Here is a 23,210-nt window from a genome sequence, read left to right as displayed (position 1 = left end):
TTTCATACTAGTTAGCTGGACAGATGCTTATCTTAACTTTTTACTGAAAAGGGAAATGAATGCATTTGTGTTTTAGCATACTGGAGAGAGGAAGAGAGTTTCAGAGGAGTCACCCCCTACAGCAATTCCAGAACATCAAATAAAAAGGCCTCCAGCTTGTTCTGCTTTGTTCATTCAGGCCCTGCCTCCAGGCACCCTCCTCATGACACCATGAAAGCGCCTCATATTACCAAGAGGTAAATAGAAATGAATTGCTGGTCTTCTGTCCATCTTTATCATTCCTAAGCAATAAGTTAATTTACTGTGGAAAAACTGTTGTGGATCCCACAAATATTTATAAATAAATAAATGAGACAGAGAAAACATTAGTTGCTAATTGCTAGAGAATCCCAGAAGTAATTGCTACTGTTTTCTGTTCACATTCATAGGAAAATATCTTTGCTTTGAAAAAAAGAACTTCAAAACCTTTTAATTTATTCTTAACTGTGGACATCTGCTTTATATTGCTCATCAGGTTTTTTGGTACGGTTTATTTCTGAAGTGCTCTGCATACCTTTTCTCCCTTTATAATAATATCCCCATGCAAATTCCGTGTTTTAGCATAAATTCAGAGGTAAAAGGCACACTAAATGGAAGCAATGCACTTTTCAATCAATCTCTCCTTAATTATGGTCTTTAGGCCAAACAGCATAACAATAAAATACATACACCTGTAATTATTGTTAATAAAAACTTTAAAAAAAAAGATATGAAATGCAACGAAATTACATAAAATACGTCATAAAGACAGCAGTGGTATTCACAAACAATTGTGCTAAACCTAAACCATAGGTAGGGTGGATAAAAGAAATGATAATACAAAGTTGGGTAATCTGGAAAGATATTTCAGGGTGCTGGTCAGACAGAAGTGAGAGAGAAGCCTTTGCTCTCTGCTAGATTAGTTCTTTCAGATGGGATAAAGATGGGACTGACCCACCCCTACGGATAACAGCCAAGGAAATTCAGTTGGCAGACTTCAGGAGAAAGCTTTATCTGATGTCACTCCTGCCCTCTGGAACATTTTGCCCCCTGAGGTGAGGTTGATTCCCACCCTCCTCCTGATGTTCCATAAGAACCTTAAGACCTGGCTCTGTCAGATGACTTGATGAGCAAATGACTTAAGAGATTCAAAATGTACAAAAGCACTGCAGAACATGTTTTATTTGTTTTTATTTGATTTATTTATTGGCTGTCCATCTTATCAGAGCCGAGGTGGCGTAGTGGTTAGGGTGCAGTACTGCAGGCCACTTCAGCTGACTGTTATCTGCAGTTCAGCGGTTCAAATCTCACCGGCTCAAGGTTCACTCAGTCTTCCATCCTTCCGAGGTGGGTGAAATGAGGACCCAGACTGTGGGGGCGATATGCTGACTCTGTAAACTGCTTAGAGAGGGCTGAAAGCCCTATGAAGTGCTATATAAGTCTAACTGCTATTGCTATGATGATAGTGTCAGCGTTCCAAGTATCATGTAGAATTAAATCAGAGTCCAAGGCAAAACGATCCTTAAAGTTCCAAGTCTAACTGTTATTGCTATGCTATTGCTATGCTATTGCTATGCTATTGCTATCTATCTATCTATCTATCTTCTAACTATCTATCTTCTATATCTATCTTATCTATTATCTATCCATCCAAGGCTCAAGGTTGACTCAGCCTTCCATCCTTCCGAGGTGGGTAAAATGAGGACCCGGATTGTTGTTGGGGGCAATATGCTGACTCTGTAAACCACTTAGAGAGGGCTGAAAGCCCTAGGAAGCGGTATATAAGTCGAACTGCTATTGCTATCACAGGGTAACTCTGGGCAGCTTACAATCTTCTGTGTCCCCACAGAACTGCAGAGCATCCAACCACGGGGAAAACCTGATGAAATTTCAGAATTAGAAATGAAGAGAGATAAGGTGAGGGCACATGCCCATTTGTGAAGAACTGATACAGTGTAGACACTCAAACTGGTTCCAAAATCCATATCCCAGATACGTTAAAGGAATTTAGGAACTGGAGTGACTCCAATATTTAATACACCAATCCAAATTCAAACATCCCTAATTTTCAACAAAAGGAAGCCAGCCTCTTCTTTCCATCCTCAATCTTGTACATATTATTAGAAATGTTTTTGCTCTAGTCAATGAAAATCTGACTCCCTCTAAGTTAAATCCATTACTCTAAGTCAGTGTTTCTCAACCTTGACAACTTGAAGTCCACAGGACTTCAAGTTGTCAAGGTTGAGAAACACTGTTCTAGGTTCTGCACTCGAAACAAAGGAGAATAAATCTGGCTACCTTCTAGGGGATGATATCCCTTGAAAGATTTGCAGTGTGCTAGCATAACCTTGTCCCCGTTGAATTCTTTTTCATGCTAAAGGTATTCAGCTCCTTCAATTTGTCTTCCTAGAGTTCATTTTTTGTCCCCTTTGCTCATCATTTTTGGCCTTGTTTTAATTTTATCTGAATCCTTCCTAATGTGTGGTGCTCAGAACAGACCAAAGCACAATAAAGGGGAATGGTGATGTGTTGTAACTCAGCAGAAGTTTGCTGTGAGTTGAGTCTGGATGCAGGAATATTGCTCCAGCTGTTGCTCGCTAGTGTTGTTTTCTGGAGATAAAAGGACTGATGGTGCCACGCCCTGGTTGCAGAAGTCAACGTTCATTCGTTCGTGGTTCGTCGTTCATCGGTCGTGGTTTGTTTGTGAGAGAGGCACTTGGATAAGTGATTTGCTTTCTGTAACCCTGATTCAAAGAGACACTTGGAGAAGTGATTTGCTTTCTTTCTGCAAAACTGGTGTGGCTGTAATAGCTCTTTGTTTCTGCATTCTGCTGCGTAACCTTTTTGCCAGAGACTTTATTTATGTTTATTTTGGGCTCACAGCCAGCGTGAGCCAGGACTGATAAAGGCTTTCTTTTGGCAAGCTTTGTGTGACTGTAGTTTTGGAACAGGCTAAGTGGGGGCCAGAACAGTGATGTACGATGAAAACAAAATTCAATAGTGAGAAAAGTAAGGTTTTACATCTAGGCAAGAAAAAAAACAAATGCATAAGTATAGAATAGGTGATACCTGGCTCAGAAGCAGTAACTGCAAGAGGGATCTTGGAATCCTAGTGGAGAATCACTTAAATATAAGCCAGCAGTGTCCTCATAGAAGGCAGATGCATTAACAGAGAATGACAGATCAGGGAATAGAAGGGCAACTCATGAAATTTGCAGATGACTCTAAACTGTCAGGAATAGCAACACCCCGGAAGAAAAGCTCAGGATCCAAAAAACAAACAAACTTGAACAATGGGCCCTATCCAACAAAATGAATTTTAATATGGAAAAGAGCAAAGTTTTACATTTAGGCAAGGGGAAAAAAATCAAAGGCATAAGTGCAGATTAGGTGAGGCCTGGCTCAAAAACAGTAACTGTGAGAGGGACCTTGGAGTCCTAGTGGAGGATCACTTGAATATGAGCCAGCAGCATCCAAGAAAGCCAATGCAATCCTGGATTGTATAAACACAGGCATAGAATCAAGATCACGTGAAGTATTAGTACCTCTTTATAAAACCCCAGTAAGGCCACACCTGGAATACTGCTACCGATTTTGGTCACCGTACTACAAAAAAGATGTTGAGACTTCGGGAGAAGTTCAGAGAAGAGCAACTAAGATGATCGAAGGCCTGGAGACTAAAACATATGAAGAACGGCTGCAGGATTTGAGTTTGGCTAGTCTAAAGAAAAGAAGAATTAGGGGTGACATGATAGCAGTATTCCAGTACTCGAGGGGCTGCCACAAAGAAAAGGGGGTCAAATTATTTTACAAAGTATCAGAGGGCAGGACAAGAAACAATGGATGGAAACTAATCAAAAAGAGAAGCAACCTGAAATTAAGGAGAAACTTCCTAACAGTGAAGATAATTAACCAGTGGAACAGAAGTTGCCTCCAGAAATCGTGGGCCTTCCATCACGGGAGGTTTTTAAGAAGAGACTAGGCAATCACTTATCTGAAATAGTACAGGTTCTCCTGCTTGAGCAGGAGGCTGGACTAGAAGACCTCCAAGGTCCCTACCAGCCCTAGATTGTATGACTTGTATGCATGAGAAATATATCACACAAAATATCAATACCACTTTATAATGTCTTGGTCTCCACAATATAGAAAAGATGTTAAGACGAGAAAGAATGCAAAGAGCAACAAAGATGTTTAGGAGACTGAAGGCTAAAACATATGAAGAAGAATTACAACAATTGGTTATGCCTAGTTTAATCAAAAGAAGGACTAGTGGTGACATGATAGCGATGTTCCCGTATCTAAGCGGCTGCCATAAAGAAGAGGGGGTCAACCTATTTTCTAAAGCACCAGAAGGCAAGAGAAGAAGCAATGGATGGAAACTAACCAAGGAGCGAAGCAACCTGGAATTAAGGTGCAATTTCCTAATGGTGAGAACAATTAGAATGACTGCTCCAACTTTGGAGGCTTTTACAAAGAGTCTGGACAAACACAGCTCATTTAGATTCAGCTTGTAATTAGTTATTAGTCCGAGATATTTTTTTCACAAGTACAACAATATTGCTAATCTAACTAAATTCCAGCTTTGAAGTTCTGCTTATTCCTGGACTATTTGTTTAAATGGAAGATTATAGAGGTTTGTTATTTAGTTTCCTAGAATGCAAATATTGGGAAAGAAAAAAAACCTCTGTTGTCAAAACATACTGAGCCAGCGCGTTGCAGCTTTTCAGATTGACTTTTGGTGCTTTCATTATTATTATTATTCAAAGCTCTGAAGTGATGCTGCATCCCAAAGAGGTCCCATTTCACACAGCAATCTGTGCCAGTTTCCCTATGGTTTGGCTTCTGATACAGTGGTTGTCATTTGAGACAAGATGAAGCTCCCACTGAATGACAACTTCATGCAAATGGTCCTAATCCTTTCATTAACAATGGGGGAGGGGGAAATATGTATGTATGTATGTATGTATGTATGTATGTATGTATGTATGTATGTATGTATGTATGTATGTTGTATTTGGCAACAGTAAAAATATTGGGTTTCTGTCTGGATGGTCTCTTGTGACGAGCCGAAGGACAGAGAATGGAAGAAGTGATCTTCCTCCCATATTTGGGCATACCAGGGGTTGTAAAAAAATATATCTTATATATATATATGTCTTTGTAAATGCCTTCAAGCCCTTCATCAGCCTTAGGAGACCCCTGGATTTCCTTCTGCAAAATTGCTGTGTCTATATTTGTGTATGTATTTGTGCACACTTCCTCCTCAAGATTTAAACAGCTTATGTGCATGTACTATCTGAGTTTATGTGTGTGTAGGTGAAATCACGGTGAGTATATTTGTGCTTTTTGTATGTGAGAATGTCTAGACCAGTGGTTCTTAACCTTGTTGGAGGTACTTACCCCCACGAGTTTCATATGCACATTCACTGAACCCTTCCTAATTGGAAAAATAAAATATGATTTTTTTCAAATTCAAAACATAGGTATATATTTAGGTATATATTTATACATAGGTATATTTTTATACATAGGCGCACAAAATGAACAAAACCATTAAAGAACAAAACCATTAAGAACAAAGAACAAAACCACTGACCTCGGCCGAACCCACGAGACTGACTCACCGAACCCCTGGTGTTCGATCGAACCCAGGTTAAGAACCACTGGTCTAGACAGATGGAGTATACGTGCGGCCCCTGTATGTGGGAAGGAATTGCTGTGTGTTTTTGTGCTTCTGGGGTATTGAGGGTGGGCTGCCTAGATTCCCACTCTCAGCCAAGTGACAGCAGCATTCCCAACTGCTGCCCTGGGAAACTGTTTCCCAGTTTTCAAGTTACTCTTTCTGTTGAAGGTTTTTCTCTTCACACCAATTCTGTTTTCCAAGTTATCCTGCTGATGGACAGACAGGCAGACGGAATCCTCAATCCTCTTACTCATCTAGCTTTTTGCAGCCCAGGTTTGGTTTTGCTCAATGTATCATTGAGCAGAGTTCTAACTGCTTTCATTCTTCTTGAATTTATCAATAACATATTGAAATTAGATTTCCCCCCCCCCCATCCCAATTCCCTAAAATCAAGCCCCACTAAACCCAGTCAAGCTTTCTTCTCAGTAGATGCGTATGACTGCAGGGAGACAAAACAAATTATTTGACCACCAGGCAGTCGAGCAATAAAACGGGCATTTTAACAGAAACGCAAAGCAAAACCAAGCCATAACCCAAATCACGGCAAGTACAATTTATTATGAGATGATTTCACAGTCATCAAGGGAACATCACAAATGGGCTAAAATTATATTTGAAGTCACAAATATATGTATATATTTAGAAATTTGATTTATTAAAATTAGTTGACAATTGGTGCATTCTAGACCTTTCAAATCTATGTCCTGCAGATGTGTTGAACTGTAACTCCTACCAGTGGTGGGTTTCAAAAATTGTTCCAACCTACTCTGTGGGTGTGGCCTCCTTTGTGGGAGTGGCTTGCCGCCCATGTGACTGGATGGGAGTGGCTTGCCGCCCATGTGACCGGATATGAAGATGCCGACGACACTTGTCAGAACCACCTTAAATCACCTAACACACAGCACTGGCATGCATAAGAATAGGATGTCAACTTGTTTTTTAAAAGGCATCTTTGGTTTGCGTTAAAACAACTTCAACACCCACAATGTTCTGATTGCACCACAAACGCAGTAGTCATCCTTACCTTTCACAGAGGCTCTGAGTTTTATAAATAGGAGCATGGTAGTGTAGAATAATCATATCCAAGGACCAGTGGTGGGTTTCAAAAAATCTTGGAACCTCTTCTGTAGGTGTGGCCTGCTTTCCGGGTCCACTGGTGGAAGCTCTTCTAACCGGTTCAATAGATTTGACGAAGCGGTTCTACCCAATAGGTGCGAACTGGTAGGAACCCACCTCTGGCTCCTACCCTCCCACAGCCAGAATGAATATATTCCTGAGGCTCCCTGTGTATCTCACAGCAAGGCTTCCCTAGACCTCCTGATTTAGAAACAATTAGCCCGTATTAACAATGTTGTACAAAAGTCCTGGAGTGATTGGATGAAATGGCAGACAGAGAGAAAGTCCAACATAATCCCTGCACAAAAAAATCATGAAATATGCTGGCTCAAGATCAAGGCTTTTAAGGAGAGTTGGACTTGTCTGCTGGATATTAGAGATATATATTACCTGTCCAGGTCTGTAATTTTTCATAGGCTGAAGGATAAAAGAGCTGGAACTTTCTATCATGATGGGCACAGTTTTGCTTTTGCAAGCTTTGGACAAGTTCTAGACCAGTGTTTCTCAACCTTGGTGACTTTAAGTCCTGTGGACTTCAACTCCCAGAATCCCCCAGCCAGCTGTGGGAGTTGAAGTCCACAGGACTTAAAGTCACCAAGGTTGAGAAACACTGGTCTAGACACTTTGGTTAACAGGATGCCAGAGAAGGCAGCACAAAACTCATAATATTAATATAATATTAAATCCATCCCTCTGATAATGGTTTAAACCTAATTTAAAATGAATAGTGCGTGCCTTCCTCTGGAAATGATTCAAACCACTGTCTCTAAATTCCCAAACTCCTTTATTAGAGATGTATAATGGTATCTCTCTCTCTGGCCCTCCCAGTTCTTTCACACCTTCAGAGTCTTGCCCAGCTATATTGAGTCCCTGCAGAGAGTCAGGTTTGTGCATCCTAGTCACGGATCTGGGCTATTTGATCACTAAGACACAACTGTTGCTTTCAAAAGTTTAGCTCCTTATTTTGCCTCACTGCTAAAAATTCAGGTGGCTACAACCTTCCCAGGCATGCTTGGATTTATGGAATTAGTTTTTTTTTAAATTCCAGTGTGCAAAATGCTTTAAGGGCGGCAGAATAGGGATAGGGGATGAGGCAAAGGAAGTAACTAAGAGCCGAGGTGGCGCGGTGGTTAAATGCAGCACTGCAGGCTACTTCAGCTGACTGCTAGATCAGCAGTTCAGTGGTTCAAATCTCACCGGCTCAGGGTTGACTCAGCCTTCCATCCTTCCGAGGTGGGTGAAATGAGGACCCAGACTGTGGGGGCGATATGCTGACTCTGTAAACTGCTTAGAGAGGGCCGAAAGCCCTATGAAGCGGTATATAAGTCTAACTGCTATTGCTATAAAAAAAGTGTCATAAGGATGTTTACCATTTCTTCCTTGCTTCTTCATTTCTTATCCCCTCTCAGTTAGCTCTTCCATCCTGATTGTCTGTCAATGCTCTGGGATCCATGGCTTATGGCTTTGTAATATATCTTATTTAGCAGGTCTAGTAGCCTTATGTAAATAAGGGTTTACTATTTGTAGTAGTGTTTAATAGGTTTTTTTTAATAATGCTTGTTAATTGGGATTATATTTGGATTATTAAAGAGAGGGATGAGGGGATTTAGATTAAATGGAAAGGGGGATTATATACTTACAATGTTGGGCACTTCTATTAATTTTTACTGCATCTTCGTCAATTAATGAAAGCTGAAGGTTTAGAGATTAGTTAATAAAAATGTGCCGGAGTATAGAATGAAGATGCATTTGGTTATATTTTAAAATGCAGCGATAAGTTGTTATTTTTTAATTTTTCTTTTTTCGAAATGTATTATATTCTTGTACTAGTTTTATCTCTTTAACATACAGTAATTCTTAATAAAATTATTGCCAAAAAAAAGAGAAAAGAAAGCCTGGCCTCGTCGCCACAAATGCACCTTTGCAGCTTGAAACTGAATCACTGCATTGGCCTTTGTAATGAAAACAAGGCAAATTCTTTAACTAAATATGGATATTTAGTTAAATAGCTGCCCTGTTTAGTGACCATTTGAAGTTAAGAATGATGCTGAAAAAGTAGCCATGTCTAGTCCTCACACTATGACTGTTGCATGTCTATGGTCACGTGATTACGATTAGGATACCGCAACTGGTTGGCAAAGTCCCAGTATCACACAATCATATGCTTGCCATCATTTGTGCTTTCAGCAGGAACGAGCAAGTCATGGTCCTATGAAGTCTTACTTAACAACCACAGTGGAAATGAGGTCGTAAGTCCATCACAGGGACACTGTCAGCACTCCTTCATTGGATAATCAGGAAAGGAAACCACAAGACTCCATTGATAGAAATCAAGTGTACTTTTACTAATTATAAATGATCAGAAGCGTAGCAAAGCGAAGACTGATTATTTAGGCGCGAAAGCAAATGATATATAGAATAACCCATTCCCCACCCCTTGGCATCCCAGTTACAGTCCAATCATAATTCTCCCAAGTGTCAGGTGCGAGATAACGTCGAAAGGCATCACTGAGATGGAATGTCGGTGCCGTTGGCCTTGGCGGGAAACCTCCTCCGCATGCGCAGTAAGACAGGCAGCAGAAACTCCAGAATCTTCCTCCAGCACAATTAGTATTCCCCTCCCAAATACCAATGCCCCCTCTCCCCGTTTCAATGGCAGCCGAAGCAGCAGCAAAGCAGAGGCTGACAGACACAGTGTCTCCTTCAACTATAGTGTCCCTTAGCAAAAGAGTTGCCAGGCCCAACTGGGACTGTTAACTCAAAGGCTGCCTGTACACATTTTCCCAGGAGAATATTGAAACTGCGAAGGACAGCAGCACAGTCCTAGAAACAGTATGCTTGCTTTGAAAAAGAATTGATTGATAGGTGAAGCCTGTGTGAAGCCACCTATCTTCTCCAAAACTCCTCTGTCCCATTGCATTCCTAGTCAGGGTGCAGTCCTAATGTAACTCTGTGTGTGTGTTTGTTTTCGTAGATTTTCACGGGTGTAGGTATGCTGGTCTTGTTGTATTCGGGTCTTTTCCCGTGTAAATTGAGATTGGGGGGGGGGAATTCCCAACTTCAGCCTCCTGGTGCGGAGGGAGGTTGGGGTGGAGTGAGAGAAGGGCCGCAGTTACTCCTCAGCGGGTGTCCAAAGTCCTTTTCAAAGTGAAAAGGGGTGCAGGAAAACCAAGGGGAGATGAGGGGGCGGGGCCCCCCATGCACATATTGGGTGGCTTTGGCTTCCCCTCCGTTAAAGCCTTGGGAAAGAGATGGGGGGGAAGTCCCGAGCCCTGCGGGGGCTGCTCATGGGGGAGGGGGAAAGAAGAAGGGGTCGTGACTGCAACAAGAGGGCGGGGGGAGAGGAAGGGGCAGTTGTGATGGTGGCGTTCTCAAACCCTTTCCTCTGCCACGGAAGTGGGTGGCTCTGTCCTCTATCAGGCTTGCACACGCACACATGCACACACACACTCACACACACACACGAGACAGAGAGAGAGAGAGAGAGAGAGAGAGAGAGAGAGAGAGAGAGAGAGAGAGGGGGAGAAAGAGGAAAGCAGTTGTCCTCTATCAGGAGCACACACACACACACACACACACACACACACACACACATGAGAGAGGAAGTAGAAAGAGAGAGATGAGAAACAGAGAGAGATGGAGAAAGAAAGAATGACAGAGAGAAAGCGAGGGAGAGAGAATGAGAGAGAGAAAGTGGGGTGGAGAAAGAGTGAGATGAGAAACAGAGAGAGAGGGATCTTCCCAACAAGGGAGATAGGATTCCCTCCTCCTCCTCCTGGAGCCCATGAGGAAGGAGAAGCCACTTCCCTCCCCCAAACCGGCTGGCCTGTCTCTTTAAATCATGCCTCTTTGTCACTCAGCTGGGCATCCCAACACAGGAACCTCTGCTGGAAAAGCTATCATATGAGCCGAGGTGCCTCTGTTTCTCCTCCTTACCTTATTTCCCCCCCACACACACACAGATACACACCAATCTTTTCCCATTTGTCCTGCTTGGGCCATTGAGACAAAGAGGCACATTTAAAGAGACAGGCGATAAAGGGGGTGGGGAGAAAGAGTGGGGAAGAGAGAGAGAGAGAGAGAAAGAGAGGGGAGGGAGGAAAGAGAGAGAAAGACAGAAGAAGGGGGAAGAGAGAAGAAGGGAGGAAGAGAGGGCAAGAGAGAAAGAGGGAGGAAGGGGAAAGAGAGAAAGAGAGGGGGAAGAGAAAGCGAGAGAAAGAGAGGGAAGGGAGGGAAAGAGAAAGAAAGGAAGGGGGAAAGAGAAAGAGAGGAGAAAGAGAAAGAGAGGGGGAATGGAAAGAGAGAAAGGGAGGGTGGGAAAATGGAAGAAAGAGACAGAGGGGGAGGCGGAAGAGAGAGATAGGGAAAGAGAGAGAAAGAGGAAGGGTAAGAGAAAAGGAGGGAAGGAGGAAAAGAGAAAGAGAGGGACGAGAAAGAGAGAGAAAGAGAGGGGAGAGAGGGAGGGAAAGAGAAAAGGAGGAAGGGAGAAAGAGAAAGAGAGGGGAAAGAGAAAGAGAGGGAGGATGGAAAGAGAGAAAGGGAGGGAGGGAGGGTGGGAAAGTGAGAGAAACAGAGAGGGAGTGGGAAGAGAGAAAGGGGGGAAAGAGAGAAAGAAATTATACATATACATATACATATACATATACATATACATATACATATACATATACATATACATATACATATACATATACATATACATATACATATACATATACATATACATATACATATACATATACATATACATATACATATACATATACATATACATATACATATACATATACATATACATATACATATACATATACATATACATATACATATACATATACATATACATATACATATACATATACATATACATATATATATATATATATATATATATATATATATATATATGGTGTCACAACCCCTGGTATGCCCCAATTATGGGAGGAAGTCTACTGCTTCCATTATCTGTCAATCGGCTCATCATCAGAGTCCATCATGACAGAAACCCAATATTTTTACTGTTGCCTTTGTTATATTTGTGTTGTATTTGTGCTGATAAATAAATAAAGGGAGACTAGTATAGATCTATTTCAAGCTATTTAGCTCTCATCAGCTAGCCATACTCTTACTGGTTCGAATCCCAGTAAGGGTATGGCTAGCTGATGAGAGCTAAATAGCTTGAAATAGATCTATACTAGTCTCCCTTTATTTATTTATCAGCACAAATACAACACACACACACACACACACACACACACACATGTTGTATTTGTGCTGATAAATATGATAAAAATGTGACTTTAAATACACACACACACACACACACACACACCACACACACACAGAGAGACATTATCATATAGATATATGATAATGTATCTTTTTGTGTGCCTATACACACTCTGTACTATGTTATATGTACATACACATATGGCATATATGCATAGTATTAAATATTTTGGATGTTTAGAAGTAGTAAATAAATAGACAAAGACATTGTATCTCGTTGAGGCCTTTGAAGCTACAAAAATCCAAGTAGCCACAAGATGGCAGCAAAGAGTGAGAGGTTTCTGATCATTTGAACTTATTCAGTCCAGGCATAGTAGCCCTAATCTCTCTCTGGAAGTCACTTTGGTCTCCTGTTCCATTAAAGTTGAAATTAAGCTGAAATTGTCACAGGATAACTCTTCTATTCTAGCTTCTTAAAATCAGGAAGCTTAGACAGCAAGAACAGTACGGAGAGACGGTGAAGAAACTAACAAAAAGGGGGAGAAAAGGTTATTTTCAGGTAATTCAGAATAATAACATAAACTGAAAAATATCACTGGCAGAAATTCCGATATATCCTGAGAAGCTGGAGAGGTGGGTTTTGAGGGTGGGGGATCTGTTAGGCCACGGGGGGGGGGGGAACCCTCAAAGAATTAGGAGAGTTCAAGTCTCTATTAATAGCATTCAGGGTGTGGATGAAGTTTCTCTAAGGCCCAGCCTTATTTAGAACAGGAAACTCTTTGCTAAGATTTATGGTTTTACAGAAGCTTAATCAAAGATATTACATCTTGGAACCCATAAGATTTAGCAATAACTGAGCAGCATTACTTATTCTCATATGCATAATTGATGGGAACTGGTCTCTGCTTTAATATTCTTCTTTACTTGTACGCAAATATGGGACACCTCCTAAGTGAATATGGCATTAGTGAGTTATATTATAATGGAGATCTTCCATCATTTGAATAAGAAGTAGACCACATAAGGCAGGGCGGGGGGGGGGGAGTTGTTGCCCGGTTCGGTCAACCTTTTTTTCGAGACAGCTCCAGTTCTGTTTTCTACAAGGTCATTTATAATGAAGAAGCAGGGGAATCAGATACAGGGAGTCTTTTACTCAGAGGAGGCCTTTTGCACATTCTGAAAATACCGCTTTCAAGGCACACTGAGCAAGGCCACCAGAGACCTCCCAACACTGACCCAGCTAAGAGAAGCGGCAGCCTAATTTATTGCACTTTCTCTGCGTTTGTGCTGTGTCTGTAGAGTAAGAACATCATCTGATTAATATTTATTTAACCAAATAATCCTATGAATTCTAATCAACAGCCCAAGGTTGCAATCCTATGGTCTCAGGGTAGATAAGAGAGAGAAAGACAGGAAGATCCATCTTCAAATATTACTCCCATCTCAACACAGGGCTGAAATCTCAGCAGCCTGCCTATTCCAGCATCACCATTAGACAGACAGACAGACAGACAGACAGACAGACATGTTGGGGTCAAGAGAGATTGAATCAAGAAATTTATTTTGGGCTTCCTAAATCAGAAGCCTCAGTGGCAGAAATGGGACATCTAGCCATTTTAATAAATGCTTACATTTAATATTCAAAGTTTTAAGTATTAAAAATGCTTAATACACGTTGGCTGAGGCTTTTTTCTCTTATTACTTATAAGAAGTATTTTTGCAACTGAGAAAAAAATTATAGACCTTCTGTGAAATGACCCTAAATTGTACAGGATACCTATACAAGTGTGTTCTTTTTAGAATCCTCTATTAATCAAGTCTCATTCCAACATTAGGGACTCAAAATATAAAGCTGGTGTTGGCCTTTGCAAGTGTGGCCAATTGTCTGCTCCTTCCAAAAGCCTGTCTGGAGAGAGAGGGGGGGGAAGACCCATTTTCTCAGGAGAACAGAATCTTCTGCTGCCAAATGAAACGAATGGGGGAAGATTATTTAAATCTGTTCCAGAATGGCACAGCTGTGGAAGTTGTTCCTGGGTTTAACTGGGAGAACAGAGCCCCTTTGAAACATGCCATCAGCATGTCTCAAAGGTGCTTTTCCCAAAAGGCAACTGAACTACAGTAGCATAAAACTATGAAAGTCCAGTTGTCTTTTGGAAAAAACCACCTTTGGGACAATTATGACCCAGATGACTGAGAATCTCCAGTCATTTGCCAACAGAATTTGCACGAGGGCACTAAAACTAACTCTTCTTCCCGAATATCCCATACTTGGGCTTACTCTTGGCATGTTTATGATGATGATCTAAAACATTCTACTGCCTTAGCAAGGGAGCAATGGAACACCCCCCCCCCCCCCGATTGTTACAGAGCTTAGTTATAGTACTTAAATCTCACAAGTTCAAATTGAAATTTTAAACAAACCAGACAATTCTCTGTTTTGGGTGATACAATTGTAGTTGCTGGCATAATGTATTAAAAACCTATGTAAAACCTCTGCGTATGAGGAGTCAGGGAAAACTAAGGATGAAAGAAATCCATCAGAGATTTATTTTTCCCCAACAAAATAGCAAGCTTGCAAAAAAGAAAAGAAAAGAGGAATATATGTATAAGCTGGTGAAGAGAGAACTAGCAGTTCCCAGCTAGACTTACAATATCACAACTGCCTAAGGCCACCAAATAACACACCAACTATGTATTACTTTGGAAGGATGGAAAGAGGAAGATCTCTATAGTTCAGATTTTTGAGAAAATATATATAGTCCCTGACATCACTGCAGTATGAAATCAACTGTACATAAGGCTTTATGTCTTATCTTTCTTAAAAATCCAAATCTAACTAAATCAAGTACTTGCGTGTGCTGCCAGGTTAAGCTAACAAAGTTGAACTAAGGGTTAAGTGCTTAGAAATCAGTGATTTACTGCCTGGCGTTCAGTATAGATGGGATACCATCTTGCAATATTTCTTTTAGGCCCATTCAAGTATGAGGACGCTGGAGAATTTACTGTAGCATTTTGGAACTAAATGGCCTAGTTCATATTGTTTGGATTAATCTATCAGTCAGGACACAGGTTATATACTTTATAATAAATTGTAAAGCTATGTAGGAACAATATACATGTAAGAAATGTGCCTATTAAAAGTTTCAAAAAGTATACACAGACTATATAAAAACTGCTTAGTTTGATTTTAGTCAAAAGATTAACAACTCTCAAACTAACATGGTTATATTTGGGAAGTGCCAAACTAATGCTTTGCGTACTTAGAAAAACCAATAATATCAAAATTGAGGAGATGCCTTCAAATATTGACACATTTATTTCTAATCTTCATCATTGGGAATATCCATTTTATGACCTTTTCTTACGGGAACAAAAGGCCACTGAAGCTGTAATCAAATTTGTTGAAGATGAGGATGATAATTACAGCAGCAAAGTAAGCGCACTCAAAGCCATGGTGATAAACCATTTCTTGTAGGGTGCACTATTTTGCATCAGGGGCATTACAAGCCATCCAACTCAAATATCTGAGATCCATCCTGTGTGGTCTCCCATCCCCGATGCCCTGCATCCCACCCATCCTCTGGTTGGAATTTTGCTGTATCTTCTAATAAAAATTATTCTGATGCCTGAAATATTTGCTAGAACAGGTGTTTGAGGACATGTTCCTAGTTTAGCTGATAAATTCCAATCTTGGAAGAAGCAAATATCCCTAAACTTATATACTGTTTCATAGTGCTTTACAGCCCTCTCTAAGTGGTTTACAGAATCAGCAAATTCCCCCCAACAATCCGGGTCCTCATTTTACTGACCTCCGAAGGATGGAAGGCTGAGTCAACCTTCAGCCAGTCAGGATCAAACTGGTGGCAGTCGTCACAGTTAGCCTGCAATACTTTATTCTAACCACTGAGCCACTACAGCTCTTATGGTTCATAGTTTATATAGTGTATGCTGATAGCTGCTTTGACATAACATTGAAAAAGAGGAACCTTTGCCAAATGGGAGACCAAAACAGCAATAATAAAATCTACAGTATACTGTACAGCCGTAACAGATTTGATTGTGTGCCATCAAGTAGTTTTTGACTCCTAGCCACCATCTAGATAGATTTTCTATATCTATCTCTGCCCTGGTCTTTTAGGTTTTCTAATACTGAATTCATTGCCTCTATAACTGAGTGTATCCACCTTTTCTTTCTTTCAACTTTTCCCAGCATTAGAGCCTTCTCGGGAGAACCAGGTCTTCATGTAATATGAAGGATAGGATAGATAATTTTGCCTTGAGTGAGAACACTGATGTTCAATGATCCATTTGTTATCCATAATAGAAGGTTAACAAAAATTGAACAGGGATTCCTTATATTACATCTTACACAGCAATGCAGATGTAGGCATTTTTAATATGTTTTAGGGGGAAATTTCTGAGACTAATAAAAAATAACAGATGAAAGGACTTAAATAGAAATAGCAATAAACTTCTATGTTCAATACAAAATATAAATATCTAGGTTAAGGGGAACAGTCATGGAAATAAGTGAAAGGGAAGAATGTGTCACTAGAATTTTTTTCCAGGATTTTATTTTATTTATATTTAGTAGTGGTTTATTTTTGTTTTATTCTGCTGTCACTATCTAACGTAGACCTTTTGTCAGGCCTGTACGCCATCTTCTCTTTAGGATCTCAGGCCTGCCACACTTTCTATTATTCTACTATGCATTTTCTATAGTGGGGAAATGGGAGGGGGGATTATACCGAGTTAGATGATTTGTAGCCATAACAAAATTCTTTCTAGAAAGCCAAGGTCATCCTTTGTCTCTGCACCTCTGCAACCGACCAGAACTGGATGGGTGGAAGCTGCCAGCATGGCAGTGGAAGATGGGACCATGGGATGGGCTTGTGGGTGTGGGGGGCAAGATCTTGAACTTTCATCTGGTGGGGAAAACAGGGAAGCTTTTGGGTTTTCCCAGATGTGCCAACATGGCTCTCTTCATAAATTGGAACTTTGCCTTGGACTCTGATTTACGTTTGGATGCTATTTGGAACCTTGACACCTTTTTTCCTTTGTGTTTCATTATTCTAATAATAAAAATATCTTACATATTTATATAGCTGCAAATTCGGCCTTCTGCAATCTTAACCCATGGTGTACATTCTGGGTTTAGAGAAAGCCACTGCCAAATTTAAAGAGAGTACTGGATTTAAATTTATAAAGCAATACAATTAAATCATTTCATTCTTAATAAAGCCCTCATCATGATGCCATATGTTATTCCCCAAAATCTTTAGAGCATTTTCTCAGTCCCATCTGGAAGGGGATTTACTTTGGCAAGATTTGACACCCTGCCCTCAAAGGTGACAACAACAAGAATGCCTCCAGAGTGTGCTGAGCGTATGTCAGAGAGAGAGAGACACCCCCAGATCACATCTGGTTCCTAGTGATAATATCCCCACGTATTACTATATTCTTAGGCTAGTCTCCATCAGAAATTGAATGAATCAGCATACATTAATACAACAGAATGGTAAAAAGTAACTCAGACAAATGGTTATCTGGCCTGTTCTTGAGCCCATTCATCACCTCTGGACTCCTGGCCACACTGTTGAACTGTTCTTAATGTTAAGGTTGTCTTTTGCCCTAATACACAGTTCAAATCTGATTTCCTGTAATTTAAAAAACATTATTTCATGTCTTGCTCTTTGAGAGGAAAAAAGGCTGGTTGCCACCGTCTTCTATGGGACAGCATTATTTCAGATATGTGAATAATATCACCATGCCATCCCTTAGTTTTTCTGCTATCAAAGCTAAACATTTTCCGTTTCCTTCAATGTGTCTTTGTAGGAATTTGTTTCTAGTCCTCTTTTATCTTTGATGCCCTTCTCTTAACCTCTTCTGTTTTCTGTGAATCCTTTTCAAATTATGTGCCAAAAAGAGGGCACAGTGCTTGAATGGAATAATTACTTCCTCTGATTTGGAAACCTTCTATTGATGCAACCAAGAACAATGTGTTTGCTTATAGCCACACACAAGCTTTACGTCACTGGCTTCTATTCAATTAGTAATCAACGCCTATAGTAGTCAAATTTCTTTTTCACAAAGATAGTTACTCAGTCAAGTATTCAGCATTTTACACTGAAACATTGATAAGCATTCTCAGGTATGGTTTTCAAATAAGTTATCAGGCCATTTAATTGTCAGGCCATGTAATTCACATCTAATTAGCTTGCTAATCAGGTTGGCATGGGATGTCTTATCAAATACTTTGGTGAAATGAGAATGTGTACAATATTCCTGTAAGGTACTAAGGAAGGTATCCAATCAGAATATGAGATAAGGTTTGCCTGGCAATATTTGTTCATTAGGAATTTATGCTGCTTTTTGATTATCACCAAATTGTTTTCACAATACTTGCAAATGTATGAAATCATTTATAATCTTCCTGGCTTTCAGCTGCATATTGAGTACAGTAATCTGTATCAGTAAATTGTCCCTTTTCCCCCCGTGTGTTCATAGAGAGGTTTATCCTCCAGTCATTGTCACCTTTTTTCCCAAGATATAAACATTCAGCCAAACCGTAAGCAATCTATTTAGCCCCAGAAAAGCAACAGCCCTGGTGATTTCACTTATTAAAAACAATATTCTCTGACTATGTTTTCTATCAGACTCAAGTGCAGCCTTATCTCTTCCTGATGTTCACAGTTACCTGTTGGACTACATGCCCTCTTTTCAAGACTGAATCCGAACAGGAGTTGAGTAAGTAGTTGTTCTTTTACTCAATCGTTTTTTGAACAGATCTAAAGAACTCAATGTTGTTCTTATCCTTTGCTAACCTCTGCTCATTTTGAACTCTGGATTTCCTATATCAACTCCACAGATTTAGGCAACCCATCTGTACCTGATCTTGTTGACCTTCTTTCCACATTCTCTTATGTTTTTTCAGTTTTTACAAAGATTTTTGTGAGATTTTTGTGAAGTCATACAGGTAGTCCTCAACCTACAACCAAAATTAGGAGTGGAACACCCACTGCTAACTAAGGCAGTTGTTAAGTGTGCTGTGATCAATTTTATGACTTTTATTGCTGTGTTATTAAGTAAATAACATGGTTATTACTCAAATTTGATTTACCCCGTTGATTTTGATCATTGGAAGCCGGCTGGGAAGGTTGCAAATGATATTCATACGACCCAGGGACACAGCAACCATCACTTGAATGGACTATGCTTATGGCATACAGGATACTTCTCAAATTGTTGGGTCAAGCAAGAACCCATTTCTGCTTCTGTAGCACTGAATACCAATTTCCTCTACTTGATTTCTTGCACGGAGAAACTGCCTCCCTTCTGCCCTTCAGGGTTCATCTCTTGTATTAGTTTTAGCAATGTTTGTTTTCTTTCCTCTGAAGGCCTAGCCCAAGAGTCTGATATTTTTTTTCCCCAGCAAAGATCTTAAAGTTGTTTCTAAGTTCTGGGGTTACAAACTATATTTTATGTGTCTTTACCTTTTATTAAGTGGATTTGTTATTTTGTTTAATTCTCTTCCTAATGAAGGATTGCTCGTTGCAATTCCTACTGTAGTATCTCCTTCACTTGATCTGGTTAAGTTCTTATTTTATTTCATGAGATACTCCGATATTTATTAAAATGCCAGGACAAAAATGTATTCACTGCAAATAAAGGAATGAAGTTCCTTTAAGGCAGGAGTAGACAAATTGAAATATGTCCAAGCATTGCAATTCAAAACTGCAGAATTCTATACACTGATCTTTACTTCTACTGTAATTCTTAGGGTATCACATATAGCAAGGATGCTCTTTTTTCTTCTTCTTTTAAACTCTCAAGTTAATCCACTACACTTTCTCAAAATGGGAGTTTGGGAGTTGAAAGGGAGCTCTTCCTATCTTCTATTAGCTTCCTCCGTTTGTTTGCTTAATCACTTATGCTTCCTGGAAGCTGTTAATTTATATACTTCTTATAAGCTTGCAATAGCCTCTGCTTATTCAGCAGGAAACAGTGACTTTCTCCCGTAATGTACAATTGCCAGCTCTTAGAATATACACTTTGATGTTAGCAACTATTCAGGAAGTGACCATTACATCCCCACATATAGCTTCTCTAGCCATTTTCCAATCTTCCTTATCACTTGCTTTTGTTGAGTTCGACTGCCAAACTTTTATTAGCTTTCATATTTATTAACTCAGCTGCAGTCAATCCTATACCTAGAAATACACAGAATTGAACAGAGAGAATGACAACTTAACCAGAAGACAATCAAAGTAATAACAAGCAAACAAAAACCCCCTCAAATCATTTAATAGTTGTAACTTGATAGCCCTAATATTATTTTAAAAAAAACATGAAAAGGAAATTTCAATCCAATTAGAATAGCAACAGCAATGGCACTTAGACTTATATACCTCTTCATAGTGTTTTACAGCCCTCTCTAAGTGGTTTACAGAGTCAGCACATTGCCCCCAACAATCTGGGTTCTCATTTTCCTGATCTCAGAAGGATAGAAGGCTGAAACAGTGAGGATTGAACTCCTGGCAGTGGAATGCAGTTAGCTTGCAATACTGTATTCTAACCACTTCATCACAATGGCTCTTAACATAATGGCCTCACTGCAAAATGACACGTTGTTTTGCTATTAGTTGAAATGGGCTATTCAAGAGTATAATGAATTCTTCCTGATACCAAGTTTTATTTCCTTTTTAAAATAGTGATTGATGCAGACTGTTCCTTATTTTTAATTAATTAATTTTAATTAGGATGAGCCCTAATTATTTCCTTCAAAACTATGAACCTGGTGACCATTTTTTTTTAAATATTTGCTTTATGAATAAGAGTAAAATACAAAAAAAAAAAAACACCCAGAAAATACATATTTGTGTGTGGGGAAAAAAATGACCCAAATGTCAAATAAATCTGTTGACTATTGATTCAAGCCACAAGGACGTAAAAAGATCCCTTCTGGATCAGATGATAGATCCACCCAGTTCAACGTCTGAATCCATCTGGGCTGCTCACAAGCCGAGATGGAGTATAATATTGCTTCCCATCAGCCAGTGTCTGAAGCAGGCAGCTTGTGATTCAAAAGAGGGCAAAACAGCCATTAATATTAGTAGCTAGGTTGTCCATGAGCCTGTTGTGTTCTTTTTCTAAAAGCATCCAAGTTGGCTGTCATCACCATAACTGCTGGTAATACACTGTGTGAAAAGTATTTCATTCCATTGGTCCTGGATCTTCCTATAGTTAGTTCAGTGGAAGACTAAATTATTTCACGCAGGGAGAAAAACTCCCCCCTGTTCATTTATCCATCCCTTGTCTGAGTTTGCATTTTCCTATCTCCCTTCCCTTTTCTCTTCGTTGTACCATGCAAAGGAACCCTAATCGCCAAAGTCCTTTCTTACAGGGAGGGCTAATCCTCCGGGTTCCTCTTCTTGTGCCTTCTCTTGCTTAGCCAAACACTGCCTTCCTCTCATCCACCATAGTATGTTTAAGACAGTGCTTCTCAACCTTGGCGACTTTAAGTCCTGTGGACTTCAACTCCCAGAATCCCCCAGCCAGCTCTGCTGGCTGGGGGATTCTGGGAGTTGAAGTCCACAGGACTTAAAGTCGCCAAGGTTGAGAAACACTGGTTTAAGCATTCTGGTCAGCTGGATCAGCATGTGATTGCACGTACAAACAGCTCACTTGCTTTAGGCTAATTTTAGTTTCAAAGGAAAATCAGGGTCATCCAGCTAGTTAGCCTAAGCATCTCAAGGTATAACAGAAAGGCACATTGGTCAGAAGTTGGAGGGCATGTCCACCTCATGTCAAACGATGGCTCTGGGGAACTGCATTTTTAAAAAAATGGGTCCATGCCTTTCAATGCAATCTACACTAGCTGACCCAGAGTTACTATGTTTGTTACTCGTGCAAGGTCTTTATTCTTTGAATGTTGTCATTTGACTTAAAGCCTGTCTGTCAACTAAGCAGAATACAGCAGCTATTCACTATTTCTAAACAGGATAGCAGGTAGAAGTATATGTGTGCGTGGTAACTGATTATTCCAGATATCTGCCAATCTGGTCCTACACACAATCAGTTCCACGCTTTTAATGATATCAATTTCCAAGAGAGTAAAAAATACTGACCATTTCTTTAGAACATATCTAGATAAGAGGCTTTGTGGCATTGCTGTGTTGATACAGGTTATGCCAAGCATGTGACATACGACTGATAATGCAGCAGCTCACAACTGTGTTGCTTCTTCCAATATCAGTAATAAATATGATAACAAGGGTTGGGAAGGGAAATTGATAACCTCCAGATGTTATTAAACTATTATTTCCAGGAGTCCCGAAGCACAGCCCAGGAGCACAGATGCTTAGAGACATAGTTGGACAGTTTCTAGAGTGACAGATTCCTCACCACTGATAAAAAGATTTAGATATACGATAGACAGCTGACTGTTGTCAAATTACAACCTGTCAGAATTGTGATTGAGAAATCAAATGCTTTAGAACAAAAAGGAGAATGCAAGTTACACAACTGATGTTTTGCTTATTTGTTCTCTTCCCTTTTGTTACATTTTGTAGATCAAAACAGGCCGGTCCTTTGATATTATTTCTAAGATCTGCAAACCACTGGTTAATAGGATCAAGCTTTTCTCTTATAATCTTTTTGTTTTTCTCTTACCTGTCAAATTCTTCAGCCCAAGCCGCCTCAGTCCAAAACTCCCATCTTTTTTGTAATTGAGGAAGATGGCCAGTGCAGAGCGGTCTTCATATAGTTTTGTTCCACGAATGATCCGCAGATTTTCCAAAGGAAGGTATTCAAACTGATTCAGCGCTACCAAGACATAGCCAGTCACTTCTCTGATGGACTGAAAAAGACAGAGATTTGATTGTATACTAAAGAATTCCCAACTCGCTTATAAATTTCCAAGGTTTTTCATACAATATACACAAATCACTTATTTATTCTTATTTAAAAGTGGATGAAATTTATAAAAGTCCAGCTATCACAAGCAGTCATAAAATCAGCATTCACTTCATATTTAAAAGCAAGGAGGAAATGCAACTTCAGAAAGGGCTTTGACTCACATTGTCTCCCATGTACTTGCACATTCCCATGGCAGGAGGACACAAAGCAAGGATCCAGAGCAAAGGTAGATGTTTTTAATAAA

At 39.9% G+C, this 23,210-nt stretch overlaps 1 protein-coding gene across 4 annotated transcripts in view; it reads right to left on the bottom strand.

Annotated features, from left to right (window-relative positions):
* The window catches only part of ERBB4 (erb-b2 receptor tyrosine kinase 4), a 769,459-nt gene that overhangs the window by 360,873 nt on the left and 385,376 nt on the right, over nt 1-23,210 (bottom strand). For all 4 annotated transcript variants that reach the window (XM_087706314.1, XM_087706322.1, XM_087706329.1 and 1 more), the window contains exon 3: nt 22,721-22,907. In XM_087706314.1, coding sequence (XP_087562440.1) covers nt 22,721-22,907 — 187 coding nt within the window. The remainder of the gene's footprint in view (nt 1-22,720; nt 22,908-23,210) is intronic.

This window comes from Thamnophis sirtalis, unplaced genomic scaffold (assembly GCF_051295495.1).
Source record: "Thamnophis sirtalis isolate CommonGarterSnake01/CBP01778 unplaced genomic scaffold, rThaSir2_p1.2 scaffold_1, whole genome shotgun sequence".
Lineage (NCBI taxonomy): Eukaryota > Metazoa > Chordata > Lepidosauria > Squamata > Natricidae > Thamnophis > Thamnophis sirtalis.
The sequence above is the reverse complement of the archived record's forward strand: the minus strand, read 5'-3'. Positions and strand labels throughout refer to the sequence as shown.